General features: G+C 32.8%; 1 protein-coding gene across 1 annotated transcript; it reads right to left on the reverse strand.

The window, feature by feature from the left end:
* Positions 1-27: 27 nt before the first annotated feature.
* LOC123545479 (paired mesoderm homeobox protein 2-like) lies at positions 28-13,661 on the reverse strand. The gene is made up of 4 exons (XM_045331802.2): positions 13,398-13,661; positions 8,613-8,863; positions 1,452-1,754; positions 28-639 (listed from the first exon to the last, which is right to left on the reverse strand). The coding sequence occupies exons 1-4, from the start codon at positions 13,528-13,530 to the stop codon at positions 538-540; spliced, it is 789 nt and encodes a 262-aa protein (XP_045187737.1). The 5' UTR covers positions 13,531-13,661; the 3' UTR covers positions 28-537.
* Between the last annotated feature and the right edge of the window lie 9,230 nt (positions 13,662-22,891).

Genomic DNA, 22,891 nt, shown 5'->3' on the forward strand with positions numbered 1-22,891 from the left:
GTCTTTCAAATGATTAAAAATATCCCATTCTGGCATTTTTAGAAATTTAATATCCCATAAACAAATGACTCTGTGACATAAATACAATAATGAGTATATAAAATGACAGATTTACACTATTTAAAGATAAAAAATATCATCATTGTAAATTAAATGTAAACTGATATCTAGTTGTTTGCATTTCACCTAAAAGTAAATGTATTCATACACTGAATTTGTTTGTCTCTTTTTTACCTTAGACCAGTTACCAACATACTTTCAGCTATTAGATCTGAAAATAAATCCATACAGTCGCTCCGAGTTTGCATCATTGTGTGCCTTTACATTTGAACACATAATTTCTATAGATCTAAATAATTGTGTTTAATTTTATGCAAAAATTACGTTTGACGTCATCACTAAACATCTCGTGCTCTCGCTCATTGAAAATTATATCCATTCAATGCTTTATCAGGTCTTCCAGCTTCATCTCATCTAAGCACTATTGCACCAATTATGTTTTTTGTGGATTTTTAAATCTTAAAAATTCCCGCCAGTCTACACTTGGTATTGCAACATGGGATTTCCGAGACCCGGATGTGAATTGTTCATGCGCAGTGCCGTCAAACTTTTGTTGTACCAGTCGTCTTCGTGCACTTCCTGTAACAAAGAATTTCACTATTATCACTTTACAGTAAATAATTAAATCTTAAAAGTTTTTTTTTTCTTAATTTCACAAAGTTTCTTTATCTCCAAGATAGGCCCATAAAGTATTGTGGAACATATACCGAAGGATGCCGGGTAACCGCTATGTACTTGTAGTATATTCTGCTGTACAGCCGGATCCGCCTTTTCCGTAAGGGTTTTCCTTGATTTCTCTTGCATAAGAGAATTCCATCAATATTATATACAGTTCTAGAGAACTTAAAGTTTAAAATTTCAAAACATCTTGGTTAATTTTGAGTTTATCCCCCCAAAATAATAAAATCAACAAATTTGGTGTGGGTATTTTCCGTTAGTAAATTTCAACTATTTTCAGCACCAATTCCTTTTTTAAATCAATTTTAATTCTGTTTGTGAATGGATTGTTGTAAATTTGTTAGGGTGACTTAGTTAGCATAAAAGGAACTGTTTTTTCGAAATTGTGATTTATTCTTATTTCCACAAAGGGAAAAATGTGTTTCTTGTCAAATAATTGTCCTCATTAAAAACGGATTTTAAAACTGACATTACTGAAATAACATAAGAAGTCAAAGAGATCAAACACCTTAAAAATGAAGCACATATAAATTATCTTGATCTTACTTAATAAAGCCGCAATTAACGAAACACATTGTTACGGATTGGGAAAATCTAACAAGAGTTATAATGGAAATCCATAACTGTTCAGGCTGGATAAAATCTAACTATCACAAAATGTTAATGAAAACGAATACTATGAAATTGATGAAGAAAATATAGAGTCTACTTACCAAGTTATAATCTGATGTCATTCCTGGAAACTGTTGAATTTGTCTTGGCATTGTCGCCGCCATGTTGGATTGCATCGTGTTCATGCTGGAAAACTGGGCCACTGGAGAATAGGAAGTATTCATCTGCGGGTAGCGCGCCATATTGTTCATACTTCCGGGACTTGGATAAGTGCCGTATGGTCGGTTATTGGACGGGTAAATGTTACGCATCATGCTGTTGCAGGATGGTATGACCGGGGAGAGCGATTTTGCTAGTTGTTTCTCTTGTTTTCTGTACTTGGCCCGCCGGTTTTGGAACCATACCTAAATAAGGAGGAAACAGTATAATAGTTATATTTCAATAGGGCTGCGATATGTAAATTATGCTTCCAAAAGGAAGACTCGAGCCCATTCGGATACAGCTGCCTCGTTATTCAAATCAACAGGTGACTTTCCAAATAAACCATACGCAATGACCATTAAGTTAAACATATAACATTATTCATAATTTTAAAATTGCGGAATGATACTTATTTCACTTGAGCAATGGCTATTTTTATACGGACTTAACTCTTAGACTTCTTGTTCACAATCTCAAACTTTAGATTAAAACCAAAGTATTGAATCCATGTTATATTGAAACGAAATTTTGTAGTTTGTAGAATATCCTCGGAGTTGAATTTGATTTTTTAAAATGTGTGATGTCACTACTGGTTCATTTTGAAAATGCTTAGTTTTACCGAAGTGAAAAATAACATTCACTCGAAGATGCAGTTTCAAGTCTGATTGGTCTGGTGTCATGTTAAAACTGTGAATATAAAAGTAATGCTTATTAACTCAATTTAGAAGAAAAAAAACAATGTCAAACGATTCTATTTTTTATGTGAATCAATTAAAAAAACAATTAAGTTTCCAATTAACGAAAAGTTTGTGTGCATTTTTTTAAACTTGCTCTTTAAGTGTACTAAACAAATTCTAGAATTTTTGTCAAAATCGCAGTACGTTTTTATTTTTCGTGTGACTTCCGAGCAATTCAGAGGAAAGGTTAAATCGTTGATTACAGGGGAATTTCCGAGAACTTCACGTTCGATTTGATCTTCTAATGAAGTAAACTGTTAAGCAAGAGATGCTTCATTTGCATAAATAATTGGACGAAAATAGATTTTGATTATCTTCTATTTCTCTATTCCCCTAATCGATTGGGCTGAAGGAAGGAGCGTACCTCATTACGAGAGAAACATGAAAAACACCGCTACCGTACAAAATCACAAATTCACAATACGGGGACAAGCATGTACATATGGCCATTTGCGATCGGCGGAAAATCCTACGAGCGGAATTGATTTAAATAATTGTTCCATTTCTCAGAAGAGTTTTTTCAATTCCCTGTTCGCGGATTCCAGAAAACGGCGTTCATTCAAGCGCTCGCTTGAAAATTCAGCATGCAATCAGAAGGAAAAGAGAAAAATGACAAAAATGTTCAATTTATTCCAGAATGACCCTATGAAAGGATCAGCGTTGTGGGAGCACGCTCTATTGGACACTAGACTATTCTCAAGCCATTAGTTCACTTCATTCCGTGATAACAATGTCTCCAAATAAAGCAGCCGACACGAATTTTCGTAGTACGTTAGTTGAAATTCCGAGAGCGTTTCTCTTCCCATATCTGTTAGGAAAAGTTGAGATGCGAGCACATTTACGTAATTGAATTACGCGGGAAAATTGACGGGCCTTAGTCACTGAGAGCTTCTTTGCTTTCAATTAGTCTCAGATGGAGCCAAAGACATTTCCCTACATCTTTTAAATGGCAAATATCTGTACGCGAAGTCCATTTTCCCCTCCGGCGAAAAAGTACGTCTCCACTCTTTGGATCGAAGTGCAGTATGGGTATTTCCCCTAAAACTACAAAAGACTGCAAAATACTGTCTGTGCTTACATTAAGTGAATAACGATCAACATTATGAATCTTGTTAGAATATAATGACAGATTGTTGGGTCCGCGAACAACGTGCATGCAGCGGTTGATGGTGCACAACCGCGACGGGCTTTAAAGAAATGCCATGTCTTATATATCACTGTATCTTCAGATTACTTTTATCCAGATTATATAAGCGCAATGATAATTATCATTGAATGAAATACCATTTTCAATGCCACTTCATGCTTTTATATTAGGTCTACCCGACACAAATGATTATCAACCTTGTCACATTCCTACACCTACACACGTGTATGTTTAGTATATCATTTACAAAACAAATATTTGTTTCACTAACAGCCAATAAAAGTCTGTAAACGTGTGCCGCATCTGACGTGAATTTCACCAGAAGCACGTGCCGGCACTCACACGCCACGCGCCAGTCATAGAACTTACGATTATCGTCAATTGTTTTCTAGTACAATTGCCAAATTAAAGAGTATGCACGCATTTACATTTATTGCAGTATTATCGTCTGGATAAAAAAAGAGATAGAAATTCTGCTTCATAGTAAATGCTGGCCATTAAAATGTTTAAACTAAAACCGCCTATTTAACGGATTCTTAAAAAAAAAATATCACAAAATCTTTAAATCAATTTAAACAATACTTAAAATCAAATCAACTCGGAAATCAAAGCTTAGTTTTCCATTCTTTAAAAGGATAAAAAAATCAAATAAAAATGCTAATTTAGAGAAGTGTTTCATACTACTGTTTACTTCGCCATACAATCTATTTTTTGCAGACAAGATCTATCTGCACGAGAAACTGTTCTCCAAATAAAGAGAAATCCACGGAATAAACTCGTGCGCACTGGGGACGAGGTTTTGATTAGAACGGGCATCGTCGCTAATGTCTAAAGACCTCAACGCATCGAAATTCTCCGTAATGACAGCTAAAAATTCATTATGCTCATCACACGATCGCCATCGACGCACTCAGCCGCAGTTTCGTAAATTTAATTTCGTCTTCCCTAGAAGGAATGAACCCTCTGATCAGCATAGAAAAGACGGAGTCGAGATTCGAAATTTCGTTATCTCAAAAATAGCAGTTAAACGTATTTGAATATTTATCTATTGAAAGTATATTACTAAAGGTTTATAGCGTTAAGTTTGAAGAATTGTTAGGGCATTTTCTATGGAAATTGCTTTAGTATCAATCTATGGTTGCTATTTTCTCCGAAAATTACATTGTCCGCCGATAGCAATCTTAGAAGATAAGTAATAGCCGGTCAATAGATAAGACATTTTCAATGCACGTTTGGTTTTTGCGTCAAAGACAAAATGATTTATGATGTGAACCCCATAGTTTTTTATTATATATATATTTTCTTTTTTTTTTTCAAATATATTCGTTCGCCTTACTATGATCGATGTAACATTATTTATTACAAAATCTACCTTACATCACACATTTACAAATGTTTAGATAAACATATCAACCGCATTTTTCTATATTTTTACTACCCTTGCAGTAACGATAAAAGATTCGCCCGTCATAAAAATTGTATTTTAAATAGAACAGAAAATATATAATCATTTGTCCTAAAGGCTTAATTGTAACAAATAACAAGCATTTTAGAATTACAATTTTCATTAACTGCAACATGGCACGGTCCTTTTAAACTCTTCGCATCTTCAATCTTTATATAATTCATGCTATGAAGATGAACCACCGCGATTGATTGTACTTTTGATTAAAGTTGTACTTAAACAGTACTATGAGTTAGGTTTAAAATTGTACAGAATGCATGTATAGCTATGCATGGTATTTGTGTTACCTCTAAAATCTTGGAAGTTTTTTTTAACAATTATCTTACTATAGGACGCTTAATTATGACTGTACTGTCTGTAGCTGTACATATGCAATGGATTTATATATTTTTGTAAAGTTAAATACATTTGAAGTAGATATCTGAATATAAAATATCTTAGTGAAAGATTGGCATGTGATGTCTTTAAAGTTTTTTATCTGCATTGTAGCTAAAGCTAAAGGACGAAAAACGAAACGAAAACACTACAGATTTTAAGTCCTATTTTAGTACCGTTACATCTAAAAGTAACAGACATATTTTACAGCGCCATCTGTTAACGCTCCTTCCACATTCTTTAAATTTCTTAGAAATAGTGTCTTCTTCATTCCAGTCAAAGACATCACGACAACTTCTGTCGAACTTAATAGACACTACAGTACCATTTTCAAAGAAAACATTGTTTCTCGTAAACCTCTTGAAACATCTTGAAACTCCTTGCACACCCTGTAGTGTTTTGATCGGCCTCGCCCCGGGGAGTCCAATATAATTTAAAATAACGGTAAAAGTACTATGAGGGACGATAATTAGACAAGGAAAAACCGGCAAAATCAATTGAAATCTGTTAATTCCAAGACCTTTTAGGTGGACCTGAAGTATTGAGAGGCCGGGAGATAAGAGACAACGCCTTTTGTCGGATAATGTTTCGCGACGCATGCACGGTCTGTAATTATGGGCATGTATTGAATGCCTCTTGGAGAAATTATTTTTGACGTATTGTTTCACCAATGTTTGATTTTTTTTTTAGGTTTAGTCGTCGGATTTTTTTCTGTTTGATTTTTCAAAGGTATTCTAGACACACTCAGACACTACATTACCAAACCAGGAAAACATATTATAATGAATTATTTTATTATCTATTTTTATTATTTATTTATTTATTTATTTATTTTTTATTTTTATTATTTATTTATTTATTTATTTATTTATTTAGTTTTGCTTAAAAATATTAAGTAGTTTCTAGGTCATCGCTTAATCATACCGAATTCTCTTTTTCAGCGAGAATTACAGGTATCTTTAGAACTTTAAGAGGCGAGTCTCTATATTAAAGTTTTCAACATTTTCAAAAGTTAGAAGTTGCTTCTATTAGTAAAGGGAAATATTAGTCATTCTCTAATTCGAGATATTGGCAACAGTTTGAAAGGACTAGTATAATCCATAAAAGTAGAAAAGCTCTTTAATGCGCAAGTCACGCATTAAATAAAAATGAACTGTTTTTATATCAACTCTTAATATATTAAATTTTATGAAACGGATCTCTTTTTTCCCTTTTTTTTTGTAAAGAAAAATGTTGCTTTCTGTGATGTTCATTAGAGGTTTACTTCTTTCACGTACATGTACATGAAATTGGAGTCTGAGTTTGAAACTTATTAATCATGTAGTTTGCCTAATAACAGAAGACGCACAAAAACCATTAAATGTGTTAATTTTGCTGTGTGTAAGATTTACCGTATATATGTAAAATGATTCGTGAACCGTATTTCAGAATGCGATTTTATTGTTGCGCGCACTTTCTGGTTTATTAACTCGTACAACGGCAGTTGCTACGAATATGCATTATGGAAGTGAAGCAGACGAGATCAAAATTAAAAAAAAAATTCTTCCAAATTATGCATAAACCAAATATGAACAGTACCTCAAGATGTACAGACATCCAGAGGCTGCAATAGGAGCTTGTGAATTTTAAAAATACATGAAATTGTTTCCGTTTTTATGACCAAAAAAAAGAAAGAAAAATCATTGAGAAAATATTTTAAAACAATTAAACTACATTGCATTTATGAAACTTTTTAATCTAACCAAGACTTCTACTGTTAGATCTGTGTAATCCGTAACAGACGTTTTCGCGAAATGCGGCTTTAGATCCAGATAAAACTATACATCCTTCAAGAGGTCTCTGAGGGTGGTAGTAGGATCTTGAAATCTTTTTAAAATATTTTTGAGAATAACAGTTTTGTGGAATGAAGTGTATTTTCCCATGGTAAAAATCCGTACAAAATCACAGTTTCGATTTTTTTTAATATTTTTTTTTGTTTTTACATTTTTCTACACGGAAATGTTGCTTTTATAATACCTAAGGTATCGTGAAACTTTTATAACAATTAAAAAACAAATAAAGCCAAAATTTATATATTAACAATTTTTTGTGTCCAAAATTGCATAAATTTGCAATAGAAAATACCGCCACTAAAATCGTTTTTATGATAAACTAAACATCAACCATAGATTCAAGATGTTTAAAACATTTAAAAAGTTTGTATTACCGCCCTCGAAGTTATTTTAAATGGTGTATAATATCAATGATATTGTCTAATATTTAAAGAGAAATCAAGGACAATCCTTGTTTGGATAGTTCAATGAATGTCAAAATTGTACGGTAAATTTTAGCCAGTCTAGGTGAATAGCAATATTTCGATTTTTTGTTTCCAAAGTTAGTGAAAGTTACAATGGGAAATACCCCATAAAATGGAAATATCCTATTATCTCCCGTTTATATGAATGGCTGTATCTCCGCCAACGCCTCGGTTGCGGGATACGTGAATCAAAACATAAACGACCCTGTTTCGTGGCATAAACTGTAGACTGAAGAAAGATATTGATAAGAATAAATTCAGAATATGAAGCGATATAAGAAAGAACACACATCTAAAGAAGAAATGCAACCAAGTTTGCTTCATCAGTCAAGTCATTTTAAAATACGTCATTTAAGCTTCGCATTATTTTCTTTCTTTTTTTTTTAGGCCAACAACGTTCACGGCGGCCATCTGCATTTACTTTCTTTTGACAAAGGCGAATAACGATATCCATTTTTTTGCTTTTCTTTTATGTTTTAATTTCGTCAATCTTTTGTTAAAGTTATTGCTCCATGCCAAGGAAAAATATTCGGTTTCATTTGAATAAACATACGGTTTATGTCGATGCAATTGTCTGTATCTTTTTACTTGCACTATTTTGTTAAATGTTTCTTTTTCCGCAATTTTCTTCTCTTAATTTCTTTTTATTCGTCTTCGTTACCAGATTATGTTGGAGCTTTCGTATTCATTAATTCTCATTCTGTCACCAAAACACACAGAAGAATCTTAAGCTGTGCCTTTTTTTTTAAAAAAAAAAACCATAAAACATGTGTTTTTGACATTTGAAAATAAAAATGTATAAATCTAACTCAGAACTCCTGTGCATTCTTGTGGTCTATAGGAATGAAAAAGGCCAGCTTCCGTAAGTGGTAATAACTAGCTGGAGAATAGAAAGGCTTTGAACATTTTATTTCTGTTCAAGGGCGTTTATGTGTTCATGTTAAGGTTACAAATGAAAACCTAAGTGAAACGTTTGCTTTTAAAAAAAAAAACAAATTTGTGCATAATTCTACAGATACTGACTAGAATGTTGAAACTGACCTGTATTCGCGCCTCGTTTAATTTTGTGATTCTTGCAAGCTCTTCTCTACAGTAGATGTCGGGATAGTGACTCTTGGAGAATGCTGCTTCTAGCTCTTGTAGTTGTTCTTGGGTGAAGGTCGTCCGGTGGCGCCGCCTAGCGGGAGTTGGGCACGTGCTAGGATTATGAGAACCAGAACTTCCGGTACCGAGAGATGATGTTGTGACGGGTGATTGTTCCGATTTGATCTTTTTAAAAGCTCCCTCTTGTCCTGGAAAAGGAACGGTTTCAACTGATGTATACTACGTATAAATGCAGGTAACTTAGGTATATGTGAAAACGATGCCGCATGAATGCTTGAAAGAAAGGGTCCACAAACTTGTTTTGTTTTATTATACAAGATATAATATATAAATCCTGGTCGAAACTTTCTGAGTTTTAAAGATGTCTCGAATAATGTCAGTTGTGTGGGCAAAATGTGTTTTGTGATTTCCTGACCGCTAAAACATTTAAAAAAAATTTTTTCCAAAATTTAATTTTTTCTAAAAAATTTAAACACATTTTTACCAAAAAATATCGCCTTTATGTTCATCAGTATATCCTGAACATTTTACAACAATCCATTGACAAATAATTTTTTTAAAAAATCAAATTTTACTACTTTTTGATGTTCAAAATGTCAGGCTATTGGGCTATTTTTGACCATGAATTCAAAACTAAGAAAAAATAGTAGGAAGTGTTATTACCATCCTTTAGCTTTTTTGGAATGATATCTAAAAATGTACTTATCTATATTTAAAGAACCTTGTAACGTTAAAGGTGTTTCAAACGTATTTAACAAATTACATAAATATATATATTTTTTTTTTAATTTTTATATTGAAAATCAAGCAGGATAGCCTATAAATAAACGGAGAAAAACTTCTTCTTTTTTCTGTGTAAACATCTCAACAATTAAAAGGATGTAATAGCATATAACAAAATTCGGCTAATGCGGTATATTTTTAGACAAAAAAGGATTTCCTACTTTAATCTATTTTTATTTGTTTTTGAGAATCATGTAAGTGTTGCACTTGAATGTATGTAGTGTAAACGATAAAAAATGTCCTATTTTGTTTTCCTTGACAGCTCTTGAATTATACAAGTTTTCAATGAAAATTAACGTTTTTCTTCCAGTAATTTAAAATATGTACAAATCAGTGTAATATGAAATTTGAAAATGATTTAGACAATTTTAGTAAAGAAAACTGATTTACTAAGAATCCTTACGGTAACTATATCATACAGCTGAAAGGATTAATTCAGTTCTAGTTATACCTTCTAAAATATTCCGATTTTTTAAATCAAAGTTTTTCTCCATAAATCGTAATTTCAATTCGAAATAAGGCAAATAATATATGGACGTTAATGCTAATGAACTGGAAAAAATATTTTAGATACTTAGAAACAATCAAGAGTTGCTTATAGCGGTTCTTTAAAAAAAGTACACCATTGAAATATATTATTATAGTCTAAAAAAACAACATTGAACAGATGCAAAGAAATTACTTGAATAAGTCAAAAACTTTTTCTCTTGTTGCGGGTTTATTAATGTCACAAATTACCTTTGAAGTCCGTTATCGGCAATTAACATATACATACGAAAACATGTATACTACAGTACAGAATGAAAACATATGAATAATTAAATTATATAGTTCGATAACTGACCGTTTGGATTTTGTGCTAGATGTAACAGAGTGTTAAACAGATGGCGGCAAAGTTCACGTGTCTCCATGACCTTGTAATGACGTCTCAGAGGTATAAAAATTGACGGCTATATATTGATCAATTATTGGCCAATTAGCCAGATCCGAAATCGAAGCAAACACGTGCAGTAGTTCAACAGGTAAAAAAGTACGGGTTCTCGGCCCAGTGCTAAAAGACAGAACGGTAATTTAAGGTTCCCGTTAAAGAATTCAGGAAAATTACAAATCTTAGATACCCAACAACAGAGGTTAAAAATTATTAAAATACTTTACATGACAGAAGAGAGGCGGTGCCATGTTATACGGACGAAAACCTACTTAAAATTCAATAGAAAAATAGGACCAAATTTCAAATGGTATACAATATTTAATCGCTTTAAATGTTTAAATGATAGATACGCGACCGAAAGAGAAAAATAAGAATCTGTTTGTAAAAATTTGGAAAAAATACACCCGCCGTCTTATATACAAGTATTTTGTTATTTCCAAAAATATCGACAAGAATACATTGCAAACATGTTCTGTATAGAGACATTTTTGAGCATCTTTAGGCAACTTTGAGATGCATGGCTTCATAACTGTGACTGGAGTGCTCTGAGCTTCCGGAAAATCTACACAGGCTTTCCTTAAAAAATCGCTCGCTTTTTCATAATTATAATTCATTTATCTATTTTCCAGAATAGTATATTTGTACAAGAGTTTATATGCTTGAAAAAAAAATCAACGCTGCAAATCAAAAAATAGATACATTAATTTGTAAACCGTAATAGTTTTCTGACTTTCCATGAAACTATTGAATTTGTGCATAATTTGTGCAACGAATAAAAGAATAAAATTGGACCGAATATTGTATTCTACATATATCAATAAATGATGAAAAATATCAAAATATATAATAACTGTAAAAACTGAAAAGCCTTTCCCGCATCTTAGTCAAAATCATGTATCGAAACCTGAAAAAAATGCATAAAAATCGTGGTTCTTGTTTGTTGTTTCTCAAGTTTTAATGTTTATTCACTCAATTCCTGTATGTGTTATAAGCCCATGAAAACATAAACACGCTCAGTTTATGACGAACAGAGAAAATGTCTCAGACAAACAGACATTGCGAGGGTTCAACGCAATAAGGGCATATGTAGATACGCCCTTATTGCGTTGAACCCTCGATTTGAGCCGCGCCATGAGAAAACCAACATAGCACTTGGCTTTGCGACCAACATGGATCCAGAGCAGCCTGCGCATCCGCGCAGTCTGGTCAGGATCCATGCTGTTCGCTAACGGTTTTTCTAATTGCAATAGGCTTTGAAAGCGAACAGCATGGATCCTGATCAGACTGCGCGGATGGATGCGCAGTCTGATCTGGATCCATGCTGGTCGCAAAGCCACTATGTTAAATTTCTCAGGGCGCGGCTCATTTTACTTCGTTCCATTTAGGCTAATAAGCCCATAGTGGTATACATCACAACAGTATCGAACAGTACAAATATATAAAGATACTATATCCTAAACGCAGCAACTAAATGTGTAAATATGTACATATACATTTTTGTAAAACGGCCACTATTATTTTTTTTAATGAATACGCTCAAGCGATTGCATTCAAGCGATAAAGAAGCGCCTCATTGTCACAATTTTCATCTTTTTTAAATGAATCGTTTAAATGTGCATATTTGTATCAACTGTGCTTTAGTAAAGGTATGTTTTTTTCTTCACTTAATAAAAGCACCAAGGGTCTGATGTTTCAAAGTTTGTTCAAAATATATCTTCAAGACATCATTATTAGGGCATTTTAAAATAATTTTATACATTTCTCCCAATTAACTGAAGTGGAAAAAATATGAAGTACATTAGAATACACAACAAAATCATTGCGCATTGAGAGTTGAAAGAACGCTTAATTTTCTTTTCTAAGGTCAATTTGATTTTTTGATATTTTGTTTTATCTTTAATACACATGATACTGAGGAAGTAAAATCTGTGTTTTCGCTTGTGATTGAAATATGTTTTATACTTCTGGTATTTCACGTAAGCAAAAAGAGAAAAAGAATAAAAAAGAATAAGTTTCCTTGCAAGTCATCGTATTTTGTGTCATTTCATGTATTTTCTTGCGTATATTTCTTGCTTGAACGCCGGACCTAATTTCGTAATCTAAATGTGTTTTAATTTATTATAAAAGAAAATATAAATTTATTAAAAAGACCTAGAAAAACATGAACGAAACACATTCATGTTGATATTATACAGAAAGCGTAATGATCTGTTTAAGAGATGGCGGAAAAAATATACGAGCGCAGTTTTGTCATGTTAGAATAAGAACGGCAATCAAAGAAATGTACTACCCGTTGAAAAAAAAAAACATATCCGATTTAAAAAATACCTGCCTTTCTATTCCATTTTTATTACAAACAGTTCACCCTCCAACGAAGAAATGTTAAACGCATACGAAATACTCGCCATTTTATTTTAAAGTCTCGGAAATCTGATTACCCGTTTACAACCGACGATCTATATCATATTATGGAAATTTCATAACCTTCAAATTGAATACCGTTCGTTTATTGCTAGGCCCTGAGTGCACGAGTTTAAAGTAATACAATTTGGCGCAATTTTTATTAATTCTATTAATTACCAAGTCCATGGCAATCTGTCAAGAAAGCGAAATACCGTCTTGTTCAAAATTCGTTTATCCGTAAATAAAATTATTGCTAACAAATCTGGTTTGGGATGTCTTTACGTTACCCTTATTTTATTTGGGGGTAAACAATATAAAATAAATTCCCTCGTGGATTTAGTTTACTCTCATAATGTATTAGATAACTAAGTCTAACACCCTCATTTTGCGGACTTGTTAACGAAAAAATGAAATTACTTATGTTTAAACATATTACATGCCGCTATCATTAAGATGCTATGGAAAAGTTCCACAGGAGACCATAAAAGTCCAACTTCTTTAGCTTCGAGTTAATAGCATCAACAACAAATGTGTAAAATTCGACGTTACTAGAGAAAAGAATTAAAGGAGGAAAAATATTTTATTAATAAAATAGTTTTATTTACCTGTATTCTCGTTTAAAGATCTTGAAGACGAAGCGGTGTGATCTAGCGAGTATAAGCCTCCAAATTCTTCTATTTTCCTCTTTCCATCTCTGACGTCCTCTCCCATCGAAAGCCGACCGTCGTCAGATAACATTTTTTAATATTTCTTTTTTCAATTATTTTTCTTAAAACAATTTAGAGACGGTACCCTCTTAACAATATTGAGAGAAAATTAAACGCAATACTTTGCTTATTCGATTAATTATAAACGTGTGATTAAACACAAGTTTTATGGCGTAACTACAGCTAAGAAATTATCAAAACATAATGAAATTTTCTTGGATATTCATTTTATATCAGGAACAAATGAAAAGATGGGAGTTACTTTTTAGCCAATAAAAATTAACGGTGTTTTATTATTAAAGGGAAATCTCACGCGCCACCGATTGCTGTAATCTGATTGGCTAAGACGATGGCACTCTTCTCCAAAAGGAGATCCGAGTAGTTCCGAGTGCGATCGATTATGGAAGAAACGTGATAATGCCTCCAATTTGCAAATATTATGGCTCATACATAAATAACGTCTTATTTCAGCGGACAGTCTCAAAAGAACACGAAGAAAATTATTACCGGCGTTCCTGTCGGCAGTGTATATGACCGCTGCTGTAATAAAATTTACAGAAAGAGAAAAAGAGCACGTGCTCTTAAATTGAACAGAAAAATATGAGTACATAGAATATTCGGTGTAGACGGCCCAGAATTAATAACCAGTTATGTGCAGCATTTTTGGTTAATGTATAAAGATCTTCTATAAACATAAAAACTATATTCAATAAACAATTTAGGCAAGACCATGTTCGCTAAGCATATCATAGTAAAATTCAGTAGATTTTATTGCTGTAGTGGTCAAATTTTGGACGCTACAAGAAATGCTACATGGCATTGGATTTGGACAAAATACTGGTCAGCTCTCTTAAAAAAAATATTAGAAATGGTATCAATGTTGCATCCCGTGGGTGAGCATCGGTTAGACAAAATTAATTTGAGTACGAAGCTGTTTAACTTTAACATTTATTTTGGAAAAAAAAGTTTTGAGAAAATAATACAGTTTCGTTTTAAAAATCAATGAAGAAAAAATACTTGAGTGTATCTTTAACCTTGTTTATATCAGATTTTCTATTTATTTTAGAGGGGAAAAAAACGTTGACAATAATTGACATTTAACAGAATGCATCTAAAGATGATATTACAACATGATAAAATATTTCACTTTTTTTTTTCTCAATAGTAATTTTGAACAAAAATTAATATCAGCACATTTCTCTGTCATATTTGTTCAAAAATCAGTATTAAAAGGGCGAAGAAGAATAACCTTTTTAGATTTTTCGTTAACAAGCCTGTGATATATTTTTGTTTTCACCACTGAAATCGCCCAGATGTTATCATTCTGCAATGGGAAAATCTGGAGTGGACAGTATCCATCTGTCGCTAACAACTGACCACAGCAATGTGTAAAGAAGGGCGGTATTACCCCGCCACCTAAAACAAAAAAGGACCGGGTAATTAGAGGGCTATTAGTCAGATTGTAGCGGTGTTACGCCTTATGAAGTCAGCGTACACGGGCTTGCCCGGGGTGATTGTCTTAATAAGGGTGTTACAAACATAACATGATGTGCACCGCAATATCAAAGGGATTGTGACATTTTGAGAAAAATTAGCGACTTGTGATTAAATATGACAGGGACGTGCAAAATGCATTTTTTTTCGCAAAAATATAAATGCACTAAAATTAAAAGATACAAGTGTTAAAAGTAAACAATAAACACTGTTGTGTTTTAATCGTGGTGATTGCACAAACACAATTTCTGTTTCATCAATTTCAAATAGTCCGAAACAAACCATACTTACAATGCAGAATGTTTTTGGGTCGATAGTAGATTTAGATTTATTGTTTATTGGTAATATGTAAAAATGAAATTAAATGATTAAAATAAATAAACTTCAATATTTTTAAAATTTATTTTCCAATGTTTTCCGAACCGCTATCTTTCAACACGTCCGTTTGTAGGACTGCGTTTTAATAAGCTTAGCTCAGCCGAAGTCAGTTAAGACGTTAGTCATTATCTTAAACCCTTAACCTGCTAAATTTCTATAATGAACTTGTTCATCTTTCAATTTGGACAGTACCATTAACTGTTAAAAGAGGTGCTTACCAAAAAGATACTGACTGAATGGCGAACAGGACAGACCATGACCAGATTGCACGGTCGCAAAGGCAGAATCTCTTGCCGCCAGCATGGCTAAAGGATTAAAGCTTACCATTCAGGCATGGAATGACTTATGTCCATGATTTTAATACTCACTTTTTTGCATAAAATGCATCTCTTTCTTTGTTAAAGAGATATATAGAGACCGATATCAAATAAATGTAAACGAAACATCAAAGATTCCCTGATAATCTAATTAACCTTGCTTTAAGTAGCATAGAATAGTATTATAAAGGAATAGTTTGAAAAACTTTTCACATAATTTTTAACAGTACACGATGACAAATGTCCTTTAATAAAAAAAAAATATGTTAACTTCATCTTAAATTACCGGCCTCAAATTTATTATTTTTCAGCTGACAATCATTTTGCTGTGGTGGTACGGACACAGAAAAAAATGCTAAAAATCAATGGTCTAATCATTGCTAACACTGATTAAACTTAAATTTGTAGATAAAGCAATAAAATATGAACACATGGACAATTTTACATTCTTATGTTTACTTATCCTACTTGAATTTACGGACACGGTCAGTTACCGAAGCCCAGTATCGACTTCTGGCGAAAACAATTTACATACGGTCAAGTTGATCGAGTATTCCTAATGACTTCATTAACTTCGCACTGACCACAAGCTATGTCTGTCACGCGAGGAATATTCAATTTTAACCAACACTAATGCATGGCAAATATTTAGCACTGGTTAGCAGTAAAATATCTATCATTTTTCTATCTCTATCTGATTTTGTTTGAGGGTTTAGCGCCGTTTTTTCGACTGTAGTTTAGTCATGTGGCGGCGGACAGTTAATCTACCAGTGTTGCTGAATTCTGTACCTTGTTCTCCGAAAGTTACTGCCATATTCTCCACATGATTAAGAGGTGTAGGACGAAATGACTCCTGGCACAACGTCTATTATATCAAATGGAACTTCTGACCCTGCGATCCGTGGATCTTCGTTCTTCTTATTGAGCCAAGCGGGCGGGTAGACCTCTCTGATGCTATATTGGTAGGCGTCTTTCCATCAGTTCACGGTCCGTCCGTCCGTCAGTCACATCATTCAATGCTAGTTACCCCAACATTTCATGATGGATGCCGGTTTACCAAATTTTATAAGATGTATAGTTAAGTGAAATCGCTCATAATATGGTATAGTACAATGTATTTTACATTGTTTAATAGTTGCATATCGTGTCTAATATATAAAATCTCAAAACTCGAAGTCGTCATTTAATTGCTATTACAAGTGAAGTTCGGTATGAGTATTGTGCCAGGTTTATGGATTATAAAATCGTGATCAACCCTCCCCCCCCCTCCCCATCAGTATTTACCTCAGGAACCGTTCAATATACAAGAAACGAATAATTTTCCCTGTGAACATGTTATTCCTAGTGTGGAACCTATTATGAACTTTTTAAATATTATTCATCCCGGCAAATGGCCAGTCAAGATGCAAACATTAAAGTAGATGCAACAAAAGGATTATACCTGGGACCTTTATTTATTTCTAGTATATTAAAGAGTGGTTTTAACAATAAACAATAAATAGTGATTTTTGAACTATTGATTTATCTGCGTCTCTAAAGAAGATGTTTCAGTGAAAACTTGATTGTATACTATATTAGTAATAATACTATAAGATTTAATCATTTAGTCTTATCTAGTGGGTCAGAGTGAAAACGCAGCTAAATATATTTTATGTAACAGATATGTGAAAGTGAAAGATTGCATGCTATTCAAATTCTTATTTTTTTCCCCCGTGAGTTTGTGATAGAGCTGTCATGAAAAGTGTATGTAAGAAAATATGATGTTCTCTAAGGATACATAAATCAGAGATAATGTGGTTGAAGTTTATATGAAACAAAGGATTTGAAGTTACCGTTTACCAATATAATAAAGTTTTGTTTACTGTATTTACCCAAGTGGACCACAGAACTTCTGACTTCTTTTTGAAACCAATGATCTCTGTTAATAAAACATACGACTTGATCACATGTATCATATTTAGATGTAGCTTAAGATAAATATTTAGAATATTTACCTTGTTGACAATATTTTTTAAAGCTCCCATGACTTTTCATTAAGATTAGACAATAGACACTTGTTTTCTTGAAACATCTACGTTTTTAAGCAGAATGGATTAGTATAGGGTTTGGGGAACAAACTGCCGGCTGCATAGAATTAAAGTTGATAGATTTCAATACATCAGCATCCTCAATTTAAATCATTTTACGATACGACAGAGGAAATTACAGGAAAAATCGACCTGTTCTGTTTAATGTAAATGCAAAAGTAATATTCCTCAATGTCTTTGTCCTAAATCCTACACATTATATACTATACACAAAACGGACGGATGGATTTGTTTTTTCCTTGCAACTTGCCAAGACACGTCTTTAAGGCTCTTGGTTCTCTGATTTTAGATAAATTATTGATAACATTAGCCTACAGATACATCGGAATGACCCTATTTGCCACTTATGTTAGAGCGTAATACAGCGGGTACTAATTCATTTACACAGTCTTGTCTGACAAGCCAGTTGAATTTGGGGTTAGGCTGGCATGTCTCAAATGCGTAAAAACCCTAGGGTACAAAGGTTACTGACCGTCCCAAGGCGATGTCCATATTTTAAAACTTCCTATATTCCGTACCATTTTATATGTTAGTATTCTATCGTGTATGTTAGCGGTCTTACATTTTTCCCCTACCATTGTCCCTCTCCTTTCCTACCCTACTTTCTCCTTAATTTGATTTATATTGTTTTCATTAAGATTATGATCATAGGTACTAAGTATTTGAAAAACTGCATTTGCTATACCGTTCCAATACAGTGTCTATATACGGCTGGTCTCCTTTACAGTGCGGTTTGTAGCTCTGGTTACGCTTGTTGTTCCTATTGCTTCCAGCTTTCAGGGATTATTGAGCAGTCAAAATGCGTCAAATATGTCGCACAATGGTCAAATATAAGGTAAAGTAATAACTGCCCAACTTGGCATGGCATTCAGACCATTTTAGCTTCGGCAATGCTCGATTAATAGTTTCATGACATCGCCCTGGGATCTTTATCGTGACAGAACGTAGTATTTATTCATTAATGTATAAATTCGGATATAATTTTCAAAGCATTTGTAAGTAAAGAGGTTATACCTGCAATAAAAGTGTCTCAGAATTTTTCACCTGTGTCTTCAAATCTATTCCTGGCTAGTATCAAATCGTTTGAAACCTTTTCTAGTTTGTCTTTTATTGACTGAAGGGCCCCTGCTGTTTAATTCAAGTCTGGGTTTAGTGCCTAAGATGCTTTGCTCCATATTTTGAAGTTTTTGTTTCGTATTTTGGCCACCCGTTACAAGCCTACAAATGTTCTCATGGTTAAGGCAGAGAACGTCGTTCAATTCAAATATGTCAATCGTTTTCGATAATTTTCATTCCCAGTCTGTTAATGTTACAAGTAATGTTTTCTTGCTGGTACAAGGTCTCCAAGTTTGTTTAGCATAGTGTTTCTGTCTAAAGTTGTAAGGTAAATTGGGATAAAAACCCTCTGCGAAACACATGAATAAAAAGTAGGCAACACCAAAACAATCAGCTTGTTTTATCCTAATAGTAAGATTTCAAGCTTAGATTTATTATTTCATATTATTCAACCATATTTAGATTATTTCGCAGTGAATAAGTGTTGCCATTCATTAACTAGAATAGGAGTATCGTCTCGTAGACAAAATATTGAATCGGACAGATGGACAAGACCAATGTGTGTATCAGTCAAAGAAAGGTCATGTAGTATTTGCAGCACCCTTGAAGATGAATATCACTTCATTATTAAATGCCTTCAAGATACTGATTTATGGAAACATTTTTTAATACAAAGTACTGAAAACGACCAAAAATACGATCAAGTTTTGTGAGATCTGTCTGAAAAATTCTGCATGAAAACAAAACTTTTATGAAAAGGATATTTTGTACAAAATGCTTTTGTAGCTAGAAACAAATCATTGTTAAATTAAATAAATGCATTTTATTGTTAAATAAAATAATTTATGTGGGTGCTACCCGTGTTAGGTATCACTTTCAGTACTCAGTTTCATTTAGTAGTCTTAAGCCGATAAAGTATTAGCAGTCTTAAGCCAGTAAAGTCATTCTTACAACTTTATTTTTTCACATACACGAATAAATAATGAGCCAGCCAATCAGATAGCGTATAATTCACAATACAAGAAGTCTTTCAGTTTTCTAGAAAAAACCCACCTCCATCCCCTCCTCTGCGTCATCATTTCAACGTTTGCATAATACCATATTTCTTCACCAGTCTAGCCACTCAAACGTTTGGTTCATTTAATATGCTTTCTGCCGGGCTGTCTCATTATTATCAATTTGCTGTTAAAACCACACTTTTTCCATGTATGTATATATATTTTATGTGTCTCAATATTATCAATTTGCTGTTAAGACCGGCGATTTCTTGCTGCCCAGATATGGGAATAATGATTGTAGGTCAGTTTCATGGCATTAACATATGCTTAGTTTTATGTTGTTACTTAAACATGCTTTCATCCGGCAAATAAAAATTGCCCATTTTCAATTCAAAACTTGTTATGTCATCATTTCCCATACAGAGTTACACAGTGGGATTTTGGTAGTACACAACAACATAAATTAACATTAACTGCAAATGGCAATACATTACGAGAGGTATTCAACTTATATTTGAACTCTTTACAAGCATATGTATATGTTTAATGAATCTGTATATCATTATAACAAATGTTCTGTTTGAGATCCGTTACAGTTACTACCCTGTAACGTTTGGGCCAGAACAACCGAGTTGCATTAATAGTTCGTTTATGTCTCTTCCATTTGTCATTCAGATCAATTTTAAACTATTTTAGGGTCTTCATCGTTTGCTACTGCTGTTTTTTAAATTATTGAGATAATTAACTTTGCATTTTCCGTTACTTTCCTCCATAATCTAAATTAAAAAACACACGGTTATAAATTACGAGAGAAACTCTCCACTCAGCTTACATATGTCTTTATTTCGGTAGACATTACTTGTTTGTGTATTGCCCTGCGAGTCTTTCTTTAACATCTTCTCAGTTCCAGCTATAGTACTTTTTGTTGCACTGTTACCCGATTCTATGACAATATTTGGTTATCAGCTTAAAGAAATGCTATATCAATCCAAGCTCATTTACCACTGTTTTCGTACTCTTATGACAATGGATATTTTTCAAAAGCTCATAATTTGTTATCTATGTCCGCGTGTACAACGTAGAATTTTCTGAATGAAAGTATATTCAAGTTATATTATAACGAAGACAACAATGCAACACGCAACGTTTGAAATTCTATTCAGTCGTAAGTTAAACTCCTGTCGGCCCTTGAAAAGGTTATTATTTTCTGCAATCGCTAATTTGCAAAGTATAATATTGTTGACCATCTGAACATTACTTTCCTCTCATATGAAAGGTTTGCAATGGTTTTGATTGGGAGTATATTTTTTACGCAACACCCTTTTTCGAAAGCCAGGTTGATTAATCAATAGACACTTTTGAAAGAAATAATACATTTGCGTATTTGTGACAAGGATTTGTTGTTTTATTTCAATTCTGTTGTCATCGATAAACTTTCTACATCAAACAATGAGTATATAAAGATCTGAGCCTAGATTAGCGAAGTTGTATTACATGGATACCGGAATGTAGATACTTAATTTGTTCAAAAATATGCTCGAAAAAGTTTAATTTTCTTTTTAGCTTTAATAAAACAATGGTGTTTATGTGCATTTTGTAATTTGTTTTTGTGATAAAGTCATATTTACTTGTTTAGAAAATTCCAATCATTTATGTTTTGTAACTTTTAAATGTAGTCGTAAAATGAGCCAAAATATAAGATAATTTAAAACATTTTTCTTTTGAAATTTCTTTATCATGTTCACTAAACGTATCCCAAATTTCAGAAATGTGCTTCATGTAACATTTAAGAAACTGGCAAAAAATCCAAAAAAACTTAAGTGTTGCGCTAAAACATTTATGTACGTATAGACAGTTCACTTGAATTGATTCCCGAAAAGACGACGACAAAGTAAGACCTTAAAATGACATAAAACTGATTTTAAGGACAACTGGAAGAAACAGGATCAGCAAACTACTAGTATTATACTTATAACTTTCATGAACATGACAGTATATATGATTTATAATACAATGATAATAATTGTAAAGTAAGTGTTTATTAATGTGTCGCGACTGTTGTCTGAACTTCGTTTGTCATTAGATTTAAATGTTACTACCTTAGCCCATTTTGATGTACCTATGGTAACCTATGGTAATAACATGTAGGTCCACTTTGGTACTTTAGCCTATTGGAATGCTAAGCATTGAACTGTTCAAACAAAAAGGAAAAGCCTTGTAGAAGAAATATATTAAAGTGGATAATTTGTTACTTTGTTCCTGACTTACGAAAATAAAACTAATGATAAATGTAAGATCGAAGCGAGTAAGTAAATGTTAAGAGATATTTTTTTTAATGATTAAAAGTTTATTTCTTACAGATTCATGTATGCTTCAATAGTTTAGTGCAAATCCAAATTTAACAACAAATACTTGCTATTGTACTCTTTAAATGAAAATAAGCTGTGCAAATACGATAATTTTAATTTGGAATATACAGTTGAAACTCGATATCTGGAACTCGTTTATTTCAAAATCCCGGCTTTCACGTCCCGTCCTGAAAATACGCACACAGCATATGATTTTAAGTCGAATTTCGGTTATCTCGAAATAAAAGCTCGATCCCATGGATTTCGGTTTCAGCTGTATATTTGACTGTAAATGCCACTGTTCTTTCATATATCCTTTACTACTAATGGTGCAGTTGTTTCATATGATATAGTATATGGTTTACACATTAATTACCAAAAGTTATGTTCTCAGCTGAGATAACGAGTTTCTCGGTGAACCTAGGTTCTCATTATTATTGTATAAAGTTTAAAAAATGCGTTTTTATTCCAAAACCTAGCAACATTTTGAGAACCTAGGTTCTTAACAACGTAAGGTTTTCTAAAAAAAATCATGTTCTTATCATCAAATCATAAGTTTACAACGTGAACTAATTTTAAATCAAATTATCTTGTACAAAATACATGTATATCTTTAGATACATTTTAGTGACATCATTCTATTGTTGAAACCTTTATGAAAGCAAAAGTCTGTATTGTACACAATTATCAATCCTATCAGGGGAATGTAAATTC

Source organism: Mercenaria mercenaria, chromosome 1 (assembly GCF_021730395.1).
Source record: "Mercenaria mercenaria strain notata chromosome 1, MADL_Memer_1, whole genome shotgun sequence".
In the NCBI taxonomy this organism is placed as follows: Eukaryota; Metazoa; Mollusca; class Bivalvia; order Venerida; family Veneridae; genus Mercenaria; species Mercenaria mercenaria.

What these genes read in the sequence shown, in the direction of transcription:
- LOC123545479 (XM_045331802.2), bottom strand. Translation starts at nt 13,530, where the DNA reads ATGTTATCTGACGACGGTCGGCTTTCGATGGGAGAGGACGTCAGAGAT. An exon ending in ATCTTTAAACGAGAATACAG is followed by an intron (nt 8,864 to 13,397) that starts GTAAATAAAACT and finishes TTCCTTTTCCAG; the next exon opens with GACAAGAGGGAGCTTTTAAA. An exon ending in TGACATCAGATTATAACTTG is followed by an intron (nt 640 to 1,451) that starts GTAAGTAGACTC and finishes TCTTTGTTACAG; the next exon opens with GAAGTGCACGAAGACGACTG.